General features: G+C 44.5%; 1 protein-coding gene across 1 annotated transcript in view; it reads right to left on the bottom strand.

Moving 5' to 3' along the window:
* Window positions 1-18,993, bottom strand: part of SLC9A3 (solute carrier family 9 member A3) — a 220,115-nt gene that overhangs the window by 27,813 nt on the left and 173,309 nt on the right. The window contains exons 11-14 of the mRNA XM_075826897.1: window positions 9,851-9,966; window positions 8,339-8,468; window positions 8,052-8,225; window positions 7,537-7,597 (exon numbers count right to left, since the gene is read on the bottom strand). Of these exons, the coding sequence (XP_075683012.1) occupies window positions 7,537-7,597; window positions 8,052-8,225; window positions 8,339-8,468; window positions 9,851-9,966 (481 nt within the window). The remainder of the gene's footprint in view (window positions 1-7,536; window positions 7,598-8,051; window positions 8,226-8,338; window positions 8,469-9,850; window positions 9,967-18,993) is intronic.

Genomic DNA, 18,993 nt, shown 5'->3' with positions numbered 1-18,993 from the left:
TGGCAGGAATTTTTTTTTCAAATGCGGTTTTCACCCACACCTCAACCGCTAAGTGTGAATATACCCTAAGGCTTTATGTGATAGTTTACAGGTGGATTCTGCGTGTCAGAGACTGACGGACTGACGGATTCAGTGAATAGCGCTAGATACTAGAGAATACAGAGCAGCCGTATCTAAAAAAGTTAAAGGATTTTTAATAAAAAGTATTTGTAAATAGGGATGCACGATGCATCGAAACTTCGATACTATTTCGATACTTTGCATCCCCAAACGGTTCGATACCGTTATTTAATGTATTTCGATACTTAGCTGTGCGGCCGCACAGCTCAGTATTGTAAGGGCATGTTCAGACGTGGCGGAATAGCTGTGGAATTCCGCTGCGGACAGTCCGTTCATTTGGTTTCCACACCTTTTTAGTTATCTTCGTGCAGACGTTGCGGAAAACTCCGCTGCGGACCATAGGCTGCGGTGCAGAATTTTCTGTCCGCAGCATACACTGTCTGTTGCGGACTTGATGCGTACTTGTGGCGGAATTTCTCCATTGACTTCAATGGAGTTGCAAAATTACGCAATGAAATCTGCAGATGTTATGTGTGTTGCGTTGAGGATTGCTTTCACGAACAGGATATTTCATCATTCTGGCTGGACCTGTGTGTTTCGAGGTCTATAGCCAGACTGAGATGGAATGTTTTAAAAGAGAGCAAGATGTACTCTTCACCTGAATCCGCAACGACTAATCCGCAGCATTTTACTTCACATTTTAGGCAAAGGTGCAACGGAATCTGCAACGCAGATTGTGCGGCATTGATGCGGACAGTGTCTGCAGAATTCTGCCACGTCGTCTCAACATGCCCTAACACATGAATGTATGAGAGTGGGGCTGCGGCTGTGTGATACAGTCATTGCCGCACTCCTGAGTCCTGAATACAAGTGCGCAGGGTCAGGATGATACGATGCGGCCGGCGCTGCACTAATGAGCGGCGGCACTGAAAATAGAACATGGCGGGCGCACTACAAAACACCCCTATGTTCTGTCTTCAGTGCCTGAACCGCCACTCATTAGTGCAGCACCGGCCGCATCTCCTCATGCTGACCGCGCACGCACTTCCTGTCAGGAACGGGCCAATGACTGTATTACACAGCCGCAGCCCAGAGAAACCTCTCATCTTCACCGTTATTCTCGTGAATGCTTCGATCACAGCGGACTGCAGCATTCAGGGGAAATGAGAAGGGCGGATGCCCCATGGATCGCGTCACAGGAAATACCTGTGACGCGATTGAGGGTCATACCATCTATGGGCAGACAGCCCAGGGTCCATTGAAGGACCCCAGGGCTGTCGTACCATATTTCCTGTTGTTAGGGCATACTTAGGTATGTCCTAAGAACTGCCTGTGTACTGCATTTATACGGCCACGGTGGTAAACAGGCTAAGAATGGGTCACTATTCATGAGCCAGTTATGTGGGCTTGCCCCCCAGGCTGCCATTCAACAGCAAGCCCCTAGCCCCAAGGACAGATTGGTAGAAAGCCACTTTGTAGCCCTATGAACAGGGAGAACATGGTATGATAGTAAGGTGATGGTATGCTTTACATAAAATTGGCTGCATTGCATGCAGATATCTGCAGAAAGGCAAAACATGCACCAGTACTGTCAGCAAGCAATAATTTGTATTTATAAATTTCATTAACTGCAAATCAAAAGGGGTGATTTACAAAGCAACCTACAAATACTTGAATATATAGGCACCTAGGTGAGATCACACAAGACACTTGCATTTCCAGACATGTAAATGCTGATCAAGGTGATCCTACTTCTCTAAAATTTCTAGGAATGGAAATGGTTAGTCCCTCAGTGAGAAGGGGGACTGAGACAGAAAGAGCCTTTCGATTAAAAGCAGTAGCACCAGGGGCGCGTGGCTTAGGCATGGAGGTGTGAAGATGTGTTTTGCTGCAGCTCCGGACTCACCGCTCAGAAAATCGCCCGACAGAGCATACTTACCGGTCCCCACCGCAGGATGACGAAGGGGAGAAGCCGCAAAAACCTCCCGTCTCAGCTGGCTTTTCTACCATCGGCAGATATCTCCGTTCCACGATGGATGAGACTCCGCCGCGATCTTCCTCCACTCCTCCTGCAGGCCGCACCCAGACCCCGCCGCAGCGTGGCTACTCGCCGCCGCCTCCTTCCTCAGTTCAGATTCAGGCCGGCTGCTGCGCCCGGGTCCCAGGGGCGGACATGGCGTCTTTAGAGGGAGGTCAGTGGGATGCAGGTGTCCGAGGGTCGGTCATACCGGCCAGCTTAGAGGACTTTCCCCCAATACAGCCTCAGACAGCACCAGGACAGGGGGCGAATCGAGTGGCACCGCCGAGCAGGGCAACTGAGACGCCATTTGTCCTTGCCACGCCATGGCAGTTTCCCATACAGGATGGTCCGCTAAGTCAGAGCACGCCGGTCATTTTTAGGGGATCATTTGCCCAGTCAGGGAGTCCGGGGGATCCACTGCCCGGTTTGCCTCTGGCCCCCCGCTATCCATGGAACGGACCTTGGTGGAACTATGGGAAATGGTGAAGGTGTTGCCCACCAAATCGGATCTGGATCAACGCCTCTCCCCATTGGAGGAGAAACACGACAGGGCCATTGGCGCGGTCTCACAGGAGGTGCGGGCCCTGACTGCGAGGGTAGAAACCCTGGAGCGCCAGAACTCCATATCTACTGTGGATATCTTGGTTCTCTCACAGTCTCTGGCCACTCAAGCCTCGCAACTACGGGACTTTTCTCTCCATTTAGACAATGTCGAAAACAGGGGGAGACGTAATAACCTGAAGTTGAGGGGTTTACCGGAATCCGTACCCCCGGATGGCCTTTACGACGCCGGGTCACATATCTTTAACAACCTCCTGTATCGCCCATGAGACATGGCCATCGAGATGGACAGAGTTCATAGGCTGGCAGGTCCCCGGGTCAGAGATGGTAACCGTCCCAGAGACATCATATGTTGGATACACTTCTATAAGCAGAAGGAGGAGATTGCCCGGAGAGCGTGGGAGAAGGGAGCCGTTTCTTTTCAGGGCTCCGAGATCACGGTCCTGCCGGATGTATCCAGATTGACTCTCTCCATGCGCAGAATTGTTCGTCCATTACTAGAAGCAACCAAGTCTGCCGGAGCTACCAACAGATGGGGCCACCCCTTCCACATCATCCTTCGTCGACAGGGGCAATTGTTCGCGGTCAGGTCCCCAGATGACCTGGAAGAGGTCTTTCCGATTTTTGGAAATCTCACCGGTGCAGTTACCGGATTGGACTGAACCCCCGGCACCGTTTTCTATTAGAGGTGGTCCCTATCCTGATTTTGTGCCTCATCGTGCACCTCGCCCTGGAGTCGAGCTGTCGGATCCACGGCCTCCGGGGCGGCGATCCCCACGCAGAGATGGCGGAGCTGGACCAGTCGAACCACTGTCTCAGAGGCGTCGATCCCCACAGAGAGATTGATCTTCTTCACTCTTATGTGGGACGTTATTTGCACTTAACCCCACTTTTCTCCACAGGGTTTTCCGTCAGCCGTGACTGCAGTCGTTGCTGGTGTGGCCCTAGGGGCCATCTGTACCAGCTATGGTCCGGGGAATTTTCTATAAGTATGCATCGGTTCAATTGCTTAGTTTAACGGGGGAGGGTAGGTTCAAGTGCTAGTTAATCCGGTGGGTCCGGGGTTGCGACACTTTCCATTTGTGCCTTTTAGTTGTTTACTGTATTTGCGTGACATTGTCTTCTACATCGCTGTCTTTCTTCGTTCCCCATTAGGGTTCTGTGTCGCAGTGTCGTGGTCGGAGCGATTTCCTCTGAGGACGACATAGCCCACGTTGAGTAGTGGAGGGAATTTGTACTCCGATTTTAGAAGGATAGTTTTGCCTCTTAGCTCCTGTACTTTGGTTTTCGGTGCAGGAGCCTCTCTCTTTCTTTTTCTTTTCTGTCTTTTTGCCCCTTCCCCCCTCTGTCCACCCTTCTGTCCACTATGACTGGCCTTACCATTGTCTCCCTAAATGCACAGGGTCTGAATATTCCGGAAAAGAGGTCCTCCATTCTCCGTCTCCTGTGGAAAAAGAAGGCACACGTGGTGTTCCTGCAGGAGACCCACTTTCGGGCCAACTGCATACCAAAGCTTACGGACTCTCACTATACGGAAGGGTTTCATAGTGTGTCCCCTGATTCCAAGACTAAGGGCGTCTCCATCCTGATTTCTCGCTCTCTTCCCTGGGAGGATGTGGAGACTCGCACAGATGGGGCGGGACGATATCTCTTTGTGAAGGGTAAGCTGGATAACGCTCTGTACACACTGGCCTCATATTATCTCACTAACACGGGTCAGGTTGCCTTCTTGGAGAAGGTCCTTGTGGATCTGGATGATTTTCTGGAAGGCACTCTCATACTGGGGGGAGATTTGAATGCCACTTTAGACCCCACATTAGATTTCTCCCGAGGGTATTCCTCTTTGCCTAGGTCGGCACACCGTTGCATCCGTTGGCTGCTGCATGAGCATCAACTTGTTGACACGTGGAGGCTTATGCATCCCTCGACCAAAGACTACTCGTTTTTTTCGGCCCCCCATAACTCATACTCTAGATTGGACTACTTCTTTCTACGCCATCCCCACCTCTCCAACCTCACGTCCGCCTCCATAGACTACATCACTTTCTCGGATCATGCCCTTATTACGCTTACTCTAGCTCACCAAACGGCCAGCCCGCGTCCCTGGCAGTGGCGACTGAATGAATCGCTCTTACAGGATCCGGCAGTGGTATCGGACATTTGCAGGGAACTAGGGGAGTACTTCGACACTAATGTCTCGCCGGGAGTTGACCCTTTTTGTATCTGGGAAGCCCATACATGTGTAGTGCGTGGTTCCTTTATACGTATCGGTTCCAAACTTAAGAAGGAGCAGGCGGCACACCTCCAGGACTTATTGACCCAGATACATCGGCTGGAACAGTCCCATAAGGTGTCTCAGGATCGGGTGGTGGGGGCAGAGTTGGGGCAGCTGAGAGAGCAGGTACGTTCGCTCTGTCTTTCTAAGGCTCGGGCCGCCATAGTTAAGTGTAGGAGGCACTTCTACGAATATAGTAACAAACCGGGTAGGACTTTGGCGCGGGCACTTAGGAAAACACGTTCAAGTACCTATGTCCCGCACATTCTCGGCTCCCATAATAGGCACCTACAGCTTCCACAGGATATCACGGAGGCCTTCCGTGCCTACTACCACTCGTTATATAATTTCCCTCAAGCACCTTCCTCCCCGGGTGGCGGCATGGGCGCTCTCATCTCTTCAGCTCTTGTGAGAGATCAGTCCTGTACTATATCTGCCGAACTGGCAAGGGTGCGTGTCACTGCTACGGACAGTGTAAGAGCTGGGGAGCGCTTACAGTGTCCGTAGCAGAGACACGCCCCCTTGCCAGTTCGGCAGAAGACTAATCTTGAAAGCTGAAGAGTGAGAGCATGCGCACTCGAACACACTATCTCTCCTCACTCTTGCTTTAACACTGTCCATATCTGATTTGACAGTGTCACAGCCATAGTAACACGCCCCCTTGCCAGTACACGCCCCGTTGACTGTTCATGGGGTTATTTAAATATCGGGCGCCAAATATAACGGCATAGATATCTAAATAACAGGGGGAGGTAGAAAAAAATGTAAAATGCCCCAGGGTTTGTGCAGCACTCCCCATTACATGCTGCATTCAGCTGCACATGTATGGGGAGGTGAAAGGTTCTCTTTAACTAACAGCAGAAAGGCTGCCTTGAAACAGGCACCCCCAACGTCATTGTTAACTGACTCTAGAATCAGTCCTGACTTACCCGATAAAGCGTCTTGATTCACTTCCCATTCCCTCATCTCACAGGTTCATCAGGGGACTTGTTCTATAGTGCATAGAAAGTAGGCAACGAAGCACATTGATATTCAGTGCTCCATGCCGTAACTATGTCAGATACCTGGGTAAGTTGACAGCTCAGTTCACATGCATAAAAAGGCCAAGCAAGGCAAGTATTCCCCCCGAAAAGGACACTGGTGGTTGCACCTCATTTGCTATCTCCCGAAACCATAGAAACACTAAACGTCAGCGCTTCCGGTTTGTGCGTCCACAAATGATACGCATGCTGACATTTAGTTTAAGAACCTCCCTGGTACATTTTAAAGTGACTTTGTTGTTGTTGCTCATAACAACTGTATCTCCAACCTATTCCCATTGTGCCTGGTTTCACTCCCGCAACACGTTATCAGGGGAATGAATCAACGGACCAGTTTACGGCACCTTGACCCTAACTAAAGTCAAGGGGGATGCTATAGGTAAATTGTGCCTTCTGGTTGATTTTTTTCTCAGCTGCCTTCACCAACATTGATCAGGCCCTGCACTTAGTTTCAGTAAGAAAATATTCACACACAACAGATTTGCTACAGAAATTTCTGCAATGGTCCCATGTCTAAATATAGCCTAAAGGGAAATTTTTGTACTACAGAATACAATGACATTCTATAGAACCGTGCACTTTCAACTTTCATAGAGCCTTTTAAACTAAGTGCCAAATACAACCCAGGTTGTAAAGCCCAACCTCACTATTGATCTTCATATTAAAAGATATGTTACAAAAACAGAGCAGTAACTAGGATTTTCCTCAGCCGGGTGAACAGGTTCAGATTGCTGCTATAGCACTGTATTTAGATACCCTCGCTAAGGCAAAGTGGCACCCTTCTGGCAGCCAGCACACATGGCACATGCACCCCGCCCACCCCCCTAGCTGCATCCCTGAAAAAAACACATACGAAAGGTGGTAAATTTATTTTTGGCTATGAAGGCAACAGATTGCAAAAGAGATTTTGGAAAATGAAAAAAAAATTATTGAAGTACTGTAACATATAACAGCAACATCGTACACCTTTTCTGCATCAATTTCATGTTAAAAAACATTAAAACAAAAACTTATGTAAATCAGTATGTATTAACATCCATTGACATTTTGCTGTATGGGGAATCTTAGCCATAAATCCCAATTAAGGCTGGATTAACACGAGCATGTTCGGTCCGTAAAGGATGGAACGTATTTCTGCTGCAAGTCCCGGACCGAACACACTGCAGGGAGCCGGGCTCCTAGCATCATAGTTGTGTACGACGCTAGGAGTCCCTGTCTCTCCATGGAACTACTGTCCCATACTGAAAACATGATTACAGTACGGGACAGTTGTCCCGCAGCGAGGCAGGGACTCCTAGCGTCGTACATAACTATGTTAGGAGCCCGGCTCCCTGCAGTGTGTTCGGTCCGGGACTTGCCACCGAAATACGTTCCATCCTTTACGGACCGAACATGCTCGTGTGAATCCAGCCTCAGTATACAGCGTGTGAACCTAGCCTTTGAAAGTGTGAAAAATAATTTTTAAATTATGATCATTTAAAAAATTTGTAGTAAAATAGAGAATAAACTATAATTGATATGATGATATCAATTATAGTTTATAATGATGATTGATATATAAATGATTTTTCCAACTTTACCATGTATTATGTTTTCGTAAGGTGCACTCCCATTTGGTAGCATTGCCATACTGCTGTTTCTCTACCAAAAAAAAGATAAACATATAATGCATCAGTTGAGAACATTGACATGTTAAAAGATTCATACTAGTATATATAATTTTATAAAACATTATACAAAAAGAATAGGACATTTTGACCGCATTTATTTAAGGACGAAAAAAAGCTTTCTAATAACAATATAACCCTATGATCAACTATCTGTCCCTTGAACGTAATGATTCATTACACCACAGACAGTAGTTTAGCAAGAAGGGAGGTCAGGTGGAAAATCCTAAATGTTATGTGGATTCCGTGATCATGCTCATATCAACAGAATGAGGTTGTCTAAGATTTCCAAACACTAAATGAGCCGGCCATTCAATATGCTGAATTTTTCTATGTTTTAAAGATATGTTGGTGAATAACAAACCATAGCCTGAATCTTGACATTTGTGCTATGTATTTTTGTTTTAACACATACAAGGTTGACTTACTCTCTGTCCTCTATCTCTTTTGTAGTTCTTATTTATATGTTTTGTTTGTTTGCGACCAAATTTAGTTGATTTGAAGGACTCTAAGCGCTTCTTCATTGTTCTCTGAAATATCTCCTTTGTTTGTGTCTCATCTTCATCTATTGTGACTTCATGACGACTGTAAAGGTGTTTTTGCTGTCAAAAATATAAATATAACATTACAGTTGTAAAAAAGTAAGGACACCCCATGGACAAATTTTACGGTCTTCCGACTGTCTATTTCATTGCATGTAAGGGACTGAACTCACCTGTCGTCTTGGTTTATACAGATATTGCTGCAGGGTATGGTGACTTAAAATATCTTCTAAATCTCTTATACTTTTCCGCCGTTGCTCCAGAGCCTGCATATCTAGGCAAACTGCACTAACATTTTCTCTTCTGAAATAGAAAATATATTTACATGTTAAGCTGATCAAAACACTTTTTTTCCAGTATAGGTATGTAGTTACGAAAGGCCAGCTCTGGTTATCAGATTTAGCAACTCAATAAGTTTAGCCCCTTAAAGGGGTATACCCAGAATCAACATTTATCACGTATTCACGGGATAGATGGTAAGAGTCTAATCGTTGTGACCCCCACTGATCACTAAGACAACTAAAGGTACATGCTCGTCTAATATACTGGCGGAAACCACCGAGCGCCCCTGTTCTAGTGCCCCCAGTGATCAGACATTTATCACCTTTCGTGTACATAGAAGATACATTTTAATTCTGGGAATACCTCTTTAAGGACCAGGCCATTTTTGGGCTCAAGGTCCAGACACATTTTTTTGTTTTTTAGTCTCAGTATTCCATATTGTATGGACGATGTGGCTGAATGAGGCCTTGTTTTTTTTGCGGGACATGTTGTACTTACATTTTATACCATCATGCGGTATGTATATTTTAATGTTTTTTATTAGTTTAGTTTTGGAAGTCCAAAAAACCCAAAAACATAATTTATCCATCTACTTTTTTGCTAACCAAAACGAAGTGTATATATTTAGGCTCAATGCACACGATGCGTATTACGTGCGGTAGTGCCGCGTAGATTTGCGTGCGGCAAATCCGCAGTGTAATACAGTACCACATAGTCAATGAGATTCTAGGAAATCTAATAAACACGCTGCAGTATTTTTTGGGACGGAAATTCACCTGCGTTTTTTAGAATCCGCAGCATGTCAATTTATCTTGCATTTCCGCTTGCGAATTGTATCTGCCTAGTGCTGTGGAAAATCGCACCGAAACCCACAGCATGAAAACACTCCAAAAAACGCATCAAAATGTGAAAACCGCACCGAAAACCACAAAAAAACGCACGATACGGTGTGGTCTTTACCTGCAAATTTTTGGTACGTACTTTCTACTGCCAAATACGCAAAGTGTGCATGTATCCTTGGGGTAAAGTTTTTTTGCGCACATGGGGATGCAAAATATGTCGGATTATTTTATGGTATATGTTTTTATTAAATAAACTATATTTTATTTAAAATAATTTCGTTTCTGTGTATTTATTTATTAATTTATACAAAACTTTATTTTTTGTATAAACCGCCGGAGGTCCGGGTATCGCGTCCAAAATATGGGAGCAAGAAAGGAGCCATATTACACTCGTCTGAAAGCATCCTTAGTCTGCGTGATTAGTACATTCTATGTTCTTTTTCTTGTAAAACTTCTGCATAAATTCCCTATTAGTATTATTTTGTAATTGTGGTTATTGTTTCCAATGAAAAAAAAATATATACAATGAAAAGGAAGGCCTGTAAAAAATATGCAACTTACAAGAAGTAGGAAACAGATGGTTCTGAAAAAGATGGACGTGGGCTGCTAAAATCAACATTAGCCATGTTCTCCATGCTTGGTGAGCGAATAAAAGCCAATGAACCTCTTCGTTCTCCCTATAGAATGATTACAGGGAAAAAATGTTTGAAATATATTTTTTTACTAAGTATTAAAATTGTTAGAAAACTAGAACTTTAAAAAAATAGTATAGTAATAAATTATTCTTTACTGTTGACGATACACATCCTCCTTATCAAATAGAGTAGTGAAGACATAAAACTTTATAAATAACAGCAGTTTTGTTCTATTTTTCTGGATTGCTCAAACTAAAGAACATACTCTGTATGGGTATGGGTGCCTTTACCCGCAGCAGCCCTGCGGCGGTAGTGAGATGCAGATTGAAACCATGACTTTGATCACTCCCGTCGCTGATTGACAGTTTTCTCCCTATTACTGTGTCAAGGGAGGAAACTATCAGGAATATGTGTAAATCGCTTTTTGAACATCCTTTTATTTTTCTAGGACGTTACAAGGCTTAGAACGTTAGCATAAATTTCTCACCTTTTCAAGAAAATTTCAAAAGCCTATTTTTACAGGGACGCGTTGTGAAGTGGTTTTGAGGGGCCCATACAATGCAAACCACCATAAATCATCCCATTTTAAAAACAGAACCCCTCAAAGTATTCCAAACAGCATTTAGAAAGTTTATTAACCCTTTAGGCGTTTCACAAGAATTATAGCAAAGTAGGGATGAAATTTACAAATGTAATTTTTTTTTGCAGAATTACATTTTAACCCTTTTTTTTTTCTGCAACACAGAAGGTTTTACCAGAGATACGCAGCTCAATATTTATTGCCCAGATTCTGCAGTTTTTAGAAATATCCCACATGTGGCCGTAGTGTGCTAACTCACTTAATCACGGACCTCCAAAGCAAAGGAGCTTATGGATTTTGGGGCCTTCTTTTTATTCGAATATATTTTAGGCACCATGTCCTGTTTGAAGAGGTCTTGTGATGCCAAAACAGTGGAAACACCCCAAAAAGACACAATTTGGCAAACTACAACCCTCAATGAATTTATCAAGGGGTATAGTGAGCATTTTGACCCCACAGTTTTTTTTTGCTGAATTTAGTGTAATGAAGCCGTGAAAATGAAAATCAATTTTTTTCCGATAAAACGTAGAAATTTTTACAAGGCATAAAGGAGAAAAAACGACACAACATTTGAAAAGCAATTTCTTAAGGCAATACCCCACATGTGGTAATAAACGGCTGTTTGGACACACGGCAGGTCTCAGAAGGAAAGAAGCACCATTTGGCTTTTTGAGCTGCAATGATTTTCAGGTGCCATGTCGCATTAGCAAAGCCCCTGAGGGACCAAATCAGTGGAAACCCCGTGACCCCATTTGGAAAACTACACCCCTCAAGGAATTTATCGAGGGGTATAGTGAGCATTTTGACCCCACAGGTTTTTTGCTTACTTTAGTGGAATTAGACCGTGAAAATAAAAATCTAAATTTTTTTCTAATAAAATGTGGAAAATTTTCACTTTTTACAAGGCATAACGGAAAAAACGCAGCCCAACATTAGAAAGCCAATTTCTCCCGATTACAGCAATACCCCATAAGTGGTCATAAACGGCTGTTTGGACACACGGCAGGGCTCAGGAGGGAAGGAGCGACATTTGGAGCTCAAATTTAGCTGGAATGGTTTTCGGGTGCCATGTCACATTTGCAAAGTGCCTGCGGGACCAAAACAGTAGGAACCCCCCAAAAAGTGACCCCATTTGGGAAACTACACCCCTTAAGGAATCCAGGGGTATATTAAGCATTTAGACCGCACTGGTCTTTTGCAGAATTTATTGGAATTAGGCCATAAAAATGAATATCAACATTTTGTCCACTAAAAAGTTTAATATTTTTATTTCCTCAGGGATAAAGGAGAAAAAGCACCCCAACATTTGTAAAGCAATTTCTCCAGAGTACGGAAATACCCCATATGTGGTCATAAACTGCTGTTTGGACACACGGCAGGGCTCAGAAAGGCAGGAGCGATATTTGGCATGCAGATTTTGCTGGATTGGTTTTTAAGTGCCACGTAGCATTTGCAAAACCCTAAGGTACCAGAGTACAGTGGAAGCCCTCAAGAAGTGACCTCGTTTTGGAAACTACACTCCTCAAGGCATTTAACATTTGCCTGGACATATGACAGAGCTCAGAAGTGAAGAGGAACATGCACATTTGAGGCCTATTTTGGTGATATTCACAGCATTGGCCCACAATTGCAGTACTCTGAGATCAAATAGTGACCCCTATTTTGGAAACTACACAACAACCCTTGATGCATTTTAAGGGGTGTAGTGAGCATTTTGCCCTTCCAGGTGTTTTTTCATTAGTAATTAATGCGCAGCGGATGGTGAAAAGTGAAAATTAAAATTTTCCGCTGATATGCCATTTTAGTGCGCAGTATGTTGTGCCCAGTTTGTGCCACCGAACACACACACCTCGTAAATGGCTAAGCTGGTTGTCTCGGATATGGCGATGCCATATATGTGGACGTAAACTGCTGTTTGGACACGCTGCAGGGCTAAGAACGGAGGGACGCCATTTGGCTTTTGGAGCGCAGATTTTGCTTAGTGGTAGTTGTTCTGTTTGGGGTTTTGCTGGCATTTCAGTTTATAATGTGGGGGCATATGTAGGCTGGGCAGAGTACATCAGGACATAATACGAGGGTATAATAATAATAAATAATATTTCAGAGATATGTGGCCAGTGTCGCACTAATAAATGGTGCCCGATCTTATCCGCTTTTGGACATTCTGCACATTTTGCGTCGCAATATTCTGAGAGCCAGAACTTTTAGATTTTTCAGTCAAAAAAGCTGTGTAATGGCTTGTTTATTGCGGAACGGGTTGTAGTTTTTATTGGTACTATTTTGGGGTACATGGGACTTTATGATCAGGGTGGTGATAAAAAAATAGCGATTATAGCAGTTTTTTATTATTATTTTTTTGCGGTGTTCACCGTGTGGGAAAAATAACAATATCATTTTTTTCCTATAGTAAAAGGCTTATTATAGTAAAAAAAATAAGACAGTGTATTTTTTAATTAACAAGAAACTTATTTTTACACCTATATTCAACTTTTTTTTTGTCCCACTAGGGGACTTGAGGGCCTGCACCTCTGATCTTTACACTAATGCATTGCTTTACCCACGTAGTGCAATGCATTAGCGCCGTCAGTCATTCACTGACAGCAAGCCTATTAGGTCCCGTCTGTGGGCAGGGCCTAATATGCTATCGTACGAGGCAGACCAGTAGGCCATTATTAGGCCCCCGGTTGCCATAGCAACGATCAGCATCGTTATGATCTCATAATGTTGATGCCGAAGGGGTTAATGGCAGGGATTGGAGCTAGCTCTGTTCCCTGCCGTTACAGCACGGTGTCAGCTGTAACATACAGCTGACACCAGTGGCTGATGTTGCAGGCTCAGCTTCTGAGCCTGTACCATCTTACTTCCAGGTGAGTTAAACCGGATATAAGTTCTCACCCCAACAGTCAAATCACTCATTTTTCAGCCATGATTAAGGACGAGGAGATCGTCTGAAACGCGTAGGCTTCACACACCTACTTTCTCTCCATTCATCCACCTTTCCTCTGCAGGAGCCAAGTCTCCTGGCGTTTTTATGTCTTATCAATAAAATTGGAACGAGTTTTCCGTTTTAACTCACCTGGAAGTTGGATTTATTTTTCCCTGCGCTGGATCACACCTACTGTTTTTTGTGTCTCTACCGACGTGTGCCGACACGGGGATCCTTGGCGCAACGGGCACTAGACTCATTCATTGCCCTAAGGTGAGCTGGAGGTTCCCTCCTATCTTTTTTCTCCTGTACCATCTTGTTACTGCGGCCGGACGCCTTTTAGGCTCCACCTCTGGGCGGGACCTAGCAGGCTTCCATACTTGGCAGACAGGAGGCCATTGTTAGGCCTCCGGTCTGCCGGAGCAGTCATCGGAACCCCGCAATTTCATTGCAGGGTTCCGATCTGCTTGTAAACACTATAGATGCAGCGCTTGCTTTTGAGCGCTGCATCTAAGGGGTTAATCGGCCAAATCAGAAGTTAGCTCCGGTGCTGGCCTTGAAGCAGTGATAGCGTTAAGCTAGCACTGCTTTAAAACTGTATCTGCAGACACAGTAGCAGTAACCTCTTAACGCTATGACGTACTATTATTTCAGATCGCGTTAACAGGCCATCGCCCAAGGCGTAATAGTACGTCACAGGGCGTTAAGGGGTTAATAAGGGATGTCAGATTTATCTAAACACATGGGGTTACGTTTGCATACATTTGCACAGTAAAAAGGAAAAAACATACTGTATCTCCCCTTTTTTCCTTCATGCGCCTCTTAATAAATTTGTTGCATCTGAGGCCCCATGCATACGACCGTGGTTTTGATCCACAATTACGGACCGTAATTGCAGATCAAAATACTGATCCATTCATTTCTATGGCCAACGGACACCTTCCCGTATATTTACGGGAAGGTGTCCGGGCAGTAAAAAGCATACATAAAAAATAGGACATGTCCTATTTTTGGATTTTACAGACCGTGCTCCCATACTTTATAATGGTAGCATGGCCCGCAAATGCGGGAGACTGTCCACGTCCGGCCGTACCTGTAATCATGGGCGGTGCACACTACTACGGCCATGTGCAGGGGACCTAACTCAGATTGGTCGTATTGAAACACCTGTCTTAGGCCGGATTTACACGAGCGTGTGCGTTTTGCGCGCGCATAAAAAGCGGCGTTTTGCGCGCACAAAAGGTCCATAAAGCAGCATATGTGTCAGCAGCATATGATGCGTGGCTGCATGATTTTCACGCAGCCGCCATCATTATGACACTCTGTTTTTATGTTTGTAAACAGAAAAGCACGTGGTGCTTTTCTGTTTCAATTCATAGTTTTGACTGCTTTTACGCGCATCACACGGAAGTGCGTCCGTGTGCCATGCGCGGTTTTCACGGACCCATTGACTTCAATAGGTGCGTGATGCGCGAAAGACGGGCAAATATAGGACACGTCGTGAGTTTTACGCAGCGGACATACGCTGCGTGAAAATCACGGACAGTCTGAACGGCCCCATTCATTAACATTAACATAGGGTATACGTTCGTCTGAAAGAGCCCTTAGTAAATTTCCTCCATAAGATTTGCCTTGAGGTTTACATTTTTTTGCAGTTTCCTGTCGTACTGAAAGGTGTAGACAACTATGCTTTTATAGTACAGTCTATGGAGAAAAAAAAAAGGTATCCAGATGTAAACCAGACAATTGCATGCCCAAAACAATTTATTTAAAAATCTGGTCCATATAACTCTATGGAAATGTTACAGGATATATCTGGATTTACATGGCACACATACCCAATGTGCTGAAAATGAAGCAGTGCAGAACTAATGCCTCATGCACCTGGTCATATTACTGAACTATTTTGTGTTCTTTCTTTTAGATTCTGTATGAATCAAAATGAATTAAAATTATCGGTATGTTCTATTGCATGCTGTATTAAGGAGGTATTCTCCCCTAGAATCATTACTAGGGGGAGAGAAGCTACCAGTATTACGCAGCATCATTAGGGCAGAGAGAACAGAAAGAAGAGCATTTACAACACAACGGAGTGTAATAGAAAAGGAGGGAGCAGGAGGAAGAGGGAGGAAAATGGAGGCTGTCAGATAAGGGAAGTGCATGGGTAATGCTACAATAAACAGTACGCGGGTTTGCTGAGCAAGGGAGCCTGCAGAATGCCACTGGGGTGTCAAGGTTAGCAGTGAGTGGGGAGATGAGAGAGGATCTTGACTGGGTAAAAAGAGGAGCCATGCTGGTGTACTGTGAAAATGAGAGGGGAAGCTATGCTGGGGACTAGGAATGAAAGCAAAGCTATAATGGGGACCAGGAATGAAAGGAGGGCCATTCTGGGGACAAAGAGGGGAACCATGCTGGGAAACAAGATTTAGAGGGGGGACCCGGAATTAGAGGGGTTCCCTGCTGGGGACTAGGAATAAGAGGAGGCCATGCTGTGGACCAGGAATGAGAGTGGAGCTCTAATGGGGACTAGGAATGAGAGGGGGAGCCATGATCTGGTCTAGCAATGAGAGGGGAGCCACGCTGGGTACTAGGAATAAAAGGGGAACCATGTTTGGGACTAAGAGTGAGAGGGGAGCCATGGTGGGGACTAGGAATGAGAGGGGAGCCATGCTGGCGACTTCAAAATGATGCTTTCAAGTGGGCCCACACTTTCCAAACAGTCCAGGGCCCCTGTTACATTAAGCTCCCAATCCATTTCATGAAGCTTACTTCAGTAGGCAGCTTAGAACCACGGCCGGACTGCCCTGTCAACAGTTACATAGGTTGAAAAAAGACAGAGGTCCATCAATTCCAACCTTTCTCACTATATTACACATAGCCCTCAATGCCATTTGTCAGTATATAATCATCTAGCCATTTTTAAATGCTGACATAGTATCTGCCATTACTACCACTTGGTGTAGGGCATTACATAGTTTGACTACTATAACTGTAAAGAACCCTTTTCTATATTGATGTCTGAAATGTCTTTCTTTCACACGTAATGGATGTCCCCTTGTCCTTTGTAGAGTCCTTGGAAAGAACAGATCATGTGCTATTTCTCCGTATTGACCACACATATATTTATACATGTTATTAAGATCACCTCTAAGGCGCCTTTTTTCCAAGCTGAACAAGCACAATTTCTGTTATCTTTCATTATAAGTAACACCTGCCATCCCATTTCATAATCTAGTTGCCCGCCTTTGTAGCCTCTCAAGTTCTCCTATATCCTTTTTACAATGTGGAGCCCAAAACTGAATTCCATATTCAAGATGTGGCCTTACAAGGGATTTATAGAGGGGTAATATTATATTGGAATCACAGGTTTTTCTCTTCTGATCTCTCTTTTTATACACCCTAAAATCCTATTTGCTTCTTAGCTTATTTATTACCAGAATACCCAGGTCCTTCTCTTGTTCCGTTCTCCCCAGTTTTATTCCATTTAATGTATTATTGCGTCCTAGGTACATTACTTTACATTTATCAACATTATATCACATCTGCCATGTTTTTGGCCATGCTGCCATCTTATCTAGGTCTTTCTGTAATATTTTATAGTCAAGGTGAGTTTTAAGTATCCTACAGTTGTGTATCGTCAGCAAAAACGGACACCTTGCTATCAATCCCATCCAATAGGTCATTAATTAAGAGAGTAAAAAGAATTGGGCCTAACACCGATCCTTGTGGTATCGCACTGCTGACTTCAGCCCATTTTGTGTAAGTTCCATCTATAATGACCCTTTGTTTTCTGTCCCTTAACCAATCCTTTACCCACTTGCATACATGGTCCCCCAGTCCCTGTGTCTGTAGCTTCAGAACAAAACTGTTGTGTGGAACAGTATCAAATGCTTTTGCAAAATACAAATATATCCCTAGTTTACAACTACTCTTAACCGCAGACGTGAATTTGTTCCTATAAGTAAAGGAGGGATCATGAAATCGCATACAAATGGGGTTTTCCAGTACAACTAATCATCACCAAAAATGGCACTACGCATGCACTAAGTACCCCTAAAGAAGCTTTGGAATTATTGAAAACTTTGAAACCTCTGATGACAGAATTCCATCTCCAAAAAGGAAATCTACTTCACTTACTCCAGAATTGTCGACAGTGGGTCCCTCCAAGAAACAAACCAGTTCTGCTGTACAGGACACTCGAAGTAAAATCTTAGACTATTCTGAATCCTCCATATCTCCGTGACCACAGATTCAGCACTTTCACTACTGTGCCTTAGGCTGGGTTCACACTGAGTTTTTTGCGTTTGGAATTTTGAGGCAGATTTTCCCCTGCCTTCACGGAGATTTTTGCAGCATTTTTCACTGTGTTTTTCGCCCGCGGCCATTGAGCGCCGCGGGCATAAAACACCTTGAAATACGCTTTCTCTGCCTCCCATTGATGTCAATGGGAGGTCAGAGGCGTAAACGCCCGAAGATAGGGCATGTCCCTTCTTTTTCCCGCGAGACGGTTTTTCCGCTCGCGGGAAAAAAAACGCCTCCGCGTGAACCCAGCCTAACTGATTCCTTAGGAAATTCTACAAAAATTATTTATTTTTTCTTTTCTCCCTGACCTTTTCCCCATCCGTCCCTTCTCCCTCCTCCCCGTTTTTTTTCTTCCTCTCTCTGTCTCCCTTCTTTATCTAGGTGCTGAATGTGAATTCCATGAATCCTGATCAGGCCTTTCAAGCTAAAAGACCAAGAAAAGTTCATCACTCAAGCAACAAGAAATTATGAACGCTATCCTGACCTAAGCTTTTTATTTTGTCACATACAACTAAACTGAATCTATGGTAAGAGGTGAAATTGCAGGCTACCTTTTACAAAAGATGTGGCTGCTGAAGCTTCAGGGCAAAGCCACACGTGGTGGAATTGCTCTTGAATTCCGCTGCGGACACTCCGCAGCGGAGCCGTTTCTCCATTGACTTCCACTTCTATTTAGTAGTGTTCGTTTAGACGAAGCGGAAAATTCCGCTGCGGAGCATAGGCTGCGGTGCGGAATTTGGTGTCCGCAGCATGCAATGGATGTTGCGGAGTTGTGGCGTACTGGTTGCGGACTCATGGAAGAATTTCCCCATTGACTTCAATTTCCGCAATGAAGTCCGCAGCTGTCATGCACATGTTATGTGTGCTGCGGATGCGTCTTGCTTTTTTGACATGACATTTCTTAATTCTGGCTGGACCTATGTATTTCTAGGTCTACAGCCAGACTGAGGAAGTCAATGGGGCTCCCGTAATTACGGGAGCGTTGCTAGGAGTCGTCAGTAAATAGTCACTGTCCAGGGTGCTGAAAGAGTTAAGCGATCGGCAGTAACTGTTTCTGCACCCTGGACAGTGACTACCGATCCCAATATACAGTAACCTGTAAAAAAAATAGAAGTTCATACTTACCGAGAACTCCCTGCTTCTTTCTCCAGTCCGGCTTCCCAGGATGACGTTTCAGTCTAAGTGACGGCTGCAGCCAATCACAGGCTGCAGCGGTCACATGGACTGCCGCGTCATCCAGGGAGGTCGGGCTGAATGCCGA

Source organism: Rhinoderma darwinii, chromosome 5 (assembly GCF_050947455.1).
Source record: "Rhinoderma darwinii isolate aRhiDar2 chromosome 5, aRhiDar2.hap1, whole genome shotgun sequence".
In the NCBI taxonomy this organism is placed as follows: domain Eukaryota; kingdom Metazoa; phylum Chordata; class Amphibia; order Anura; family Rhinodermatidae; genus Rhinoderma; species Rhinoderma darwinii.
This window is presented reverse-complemented; position numbering and strand designations above follow the sequence as displayed.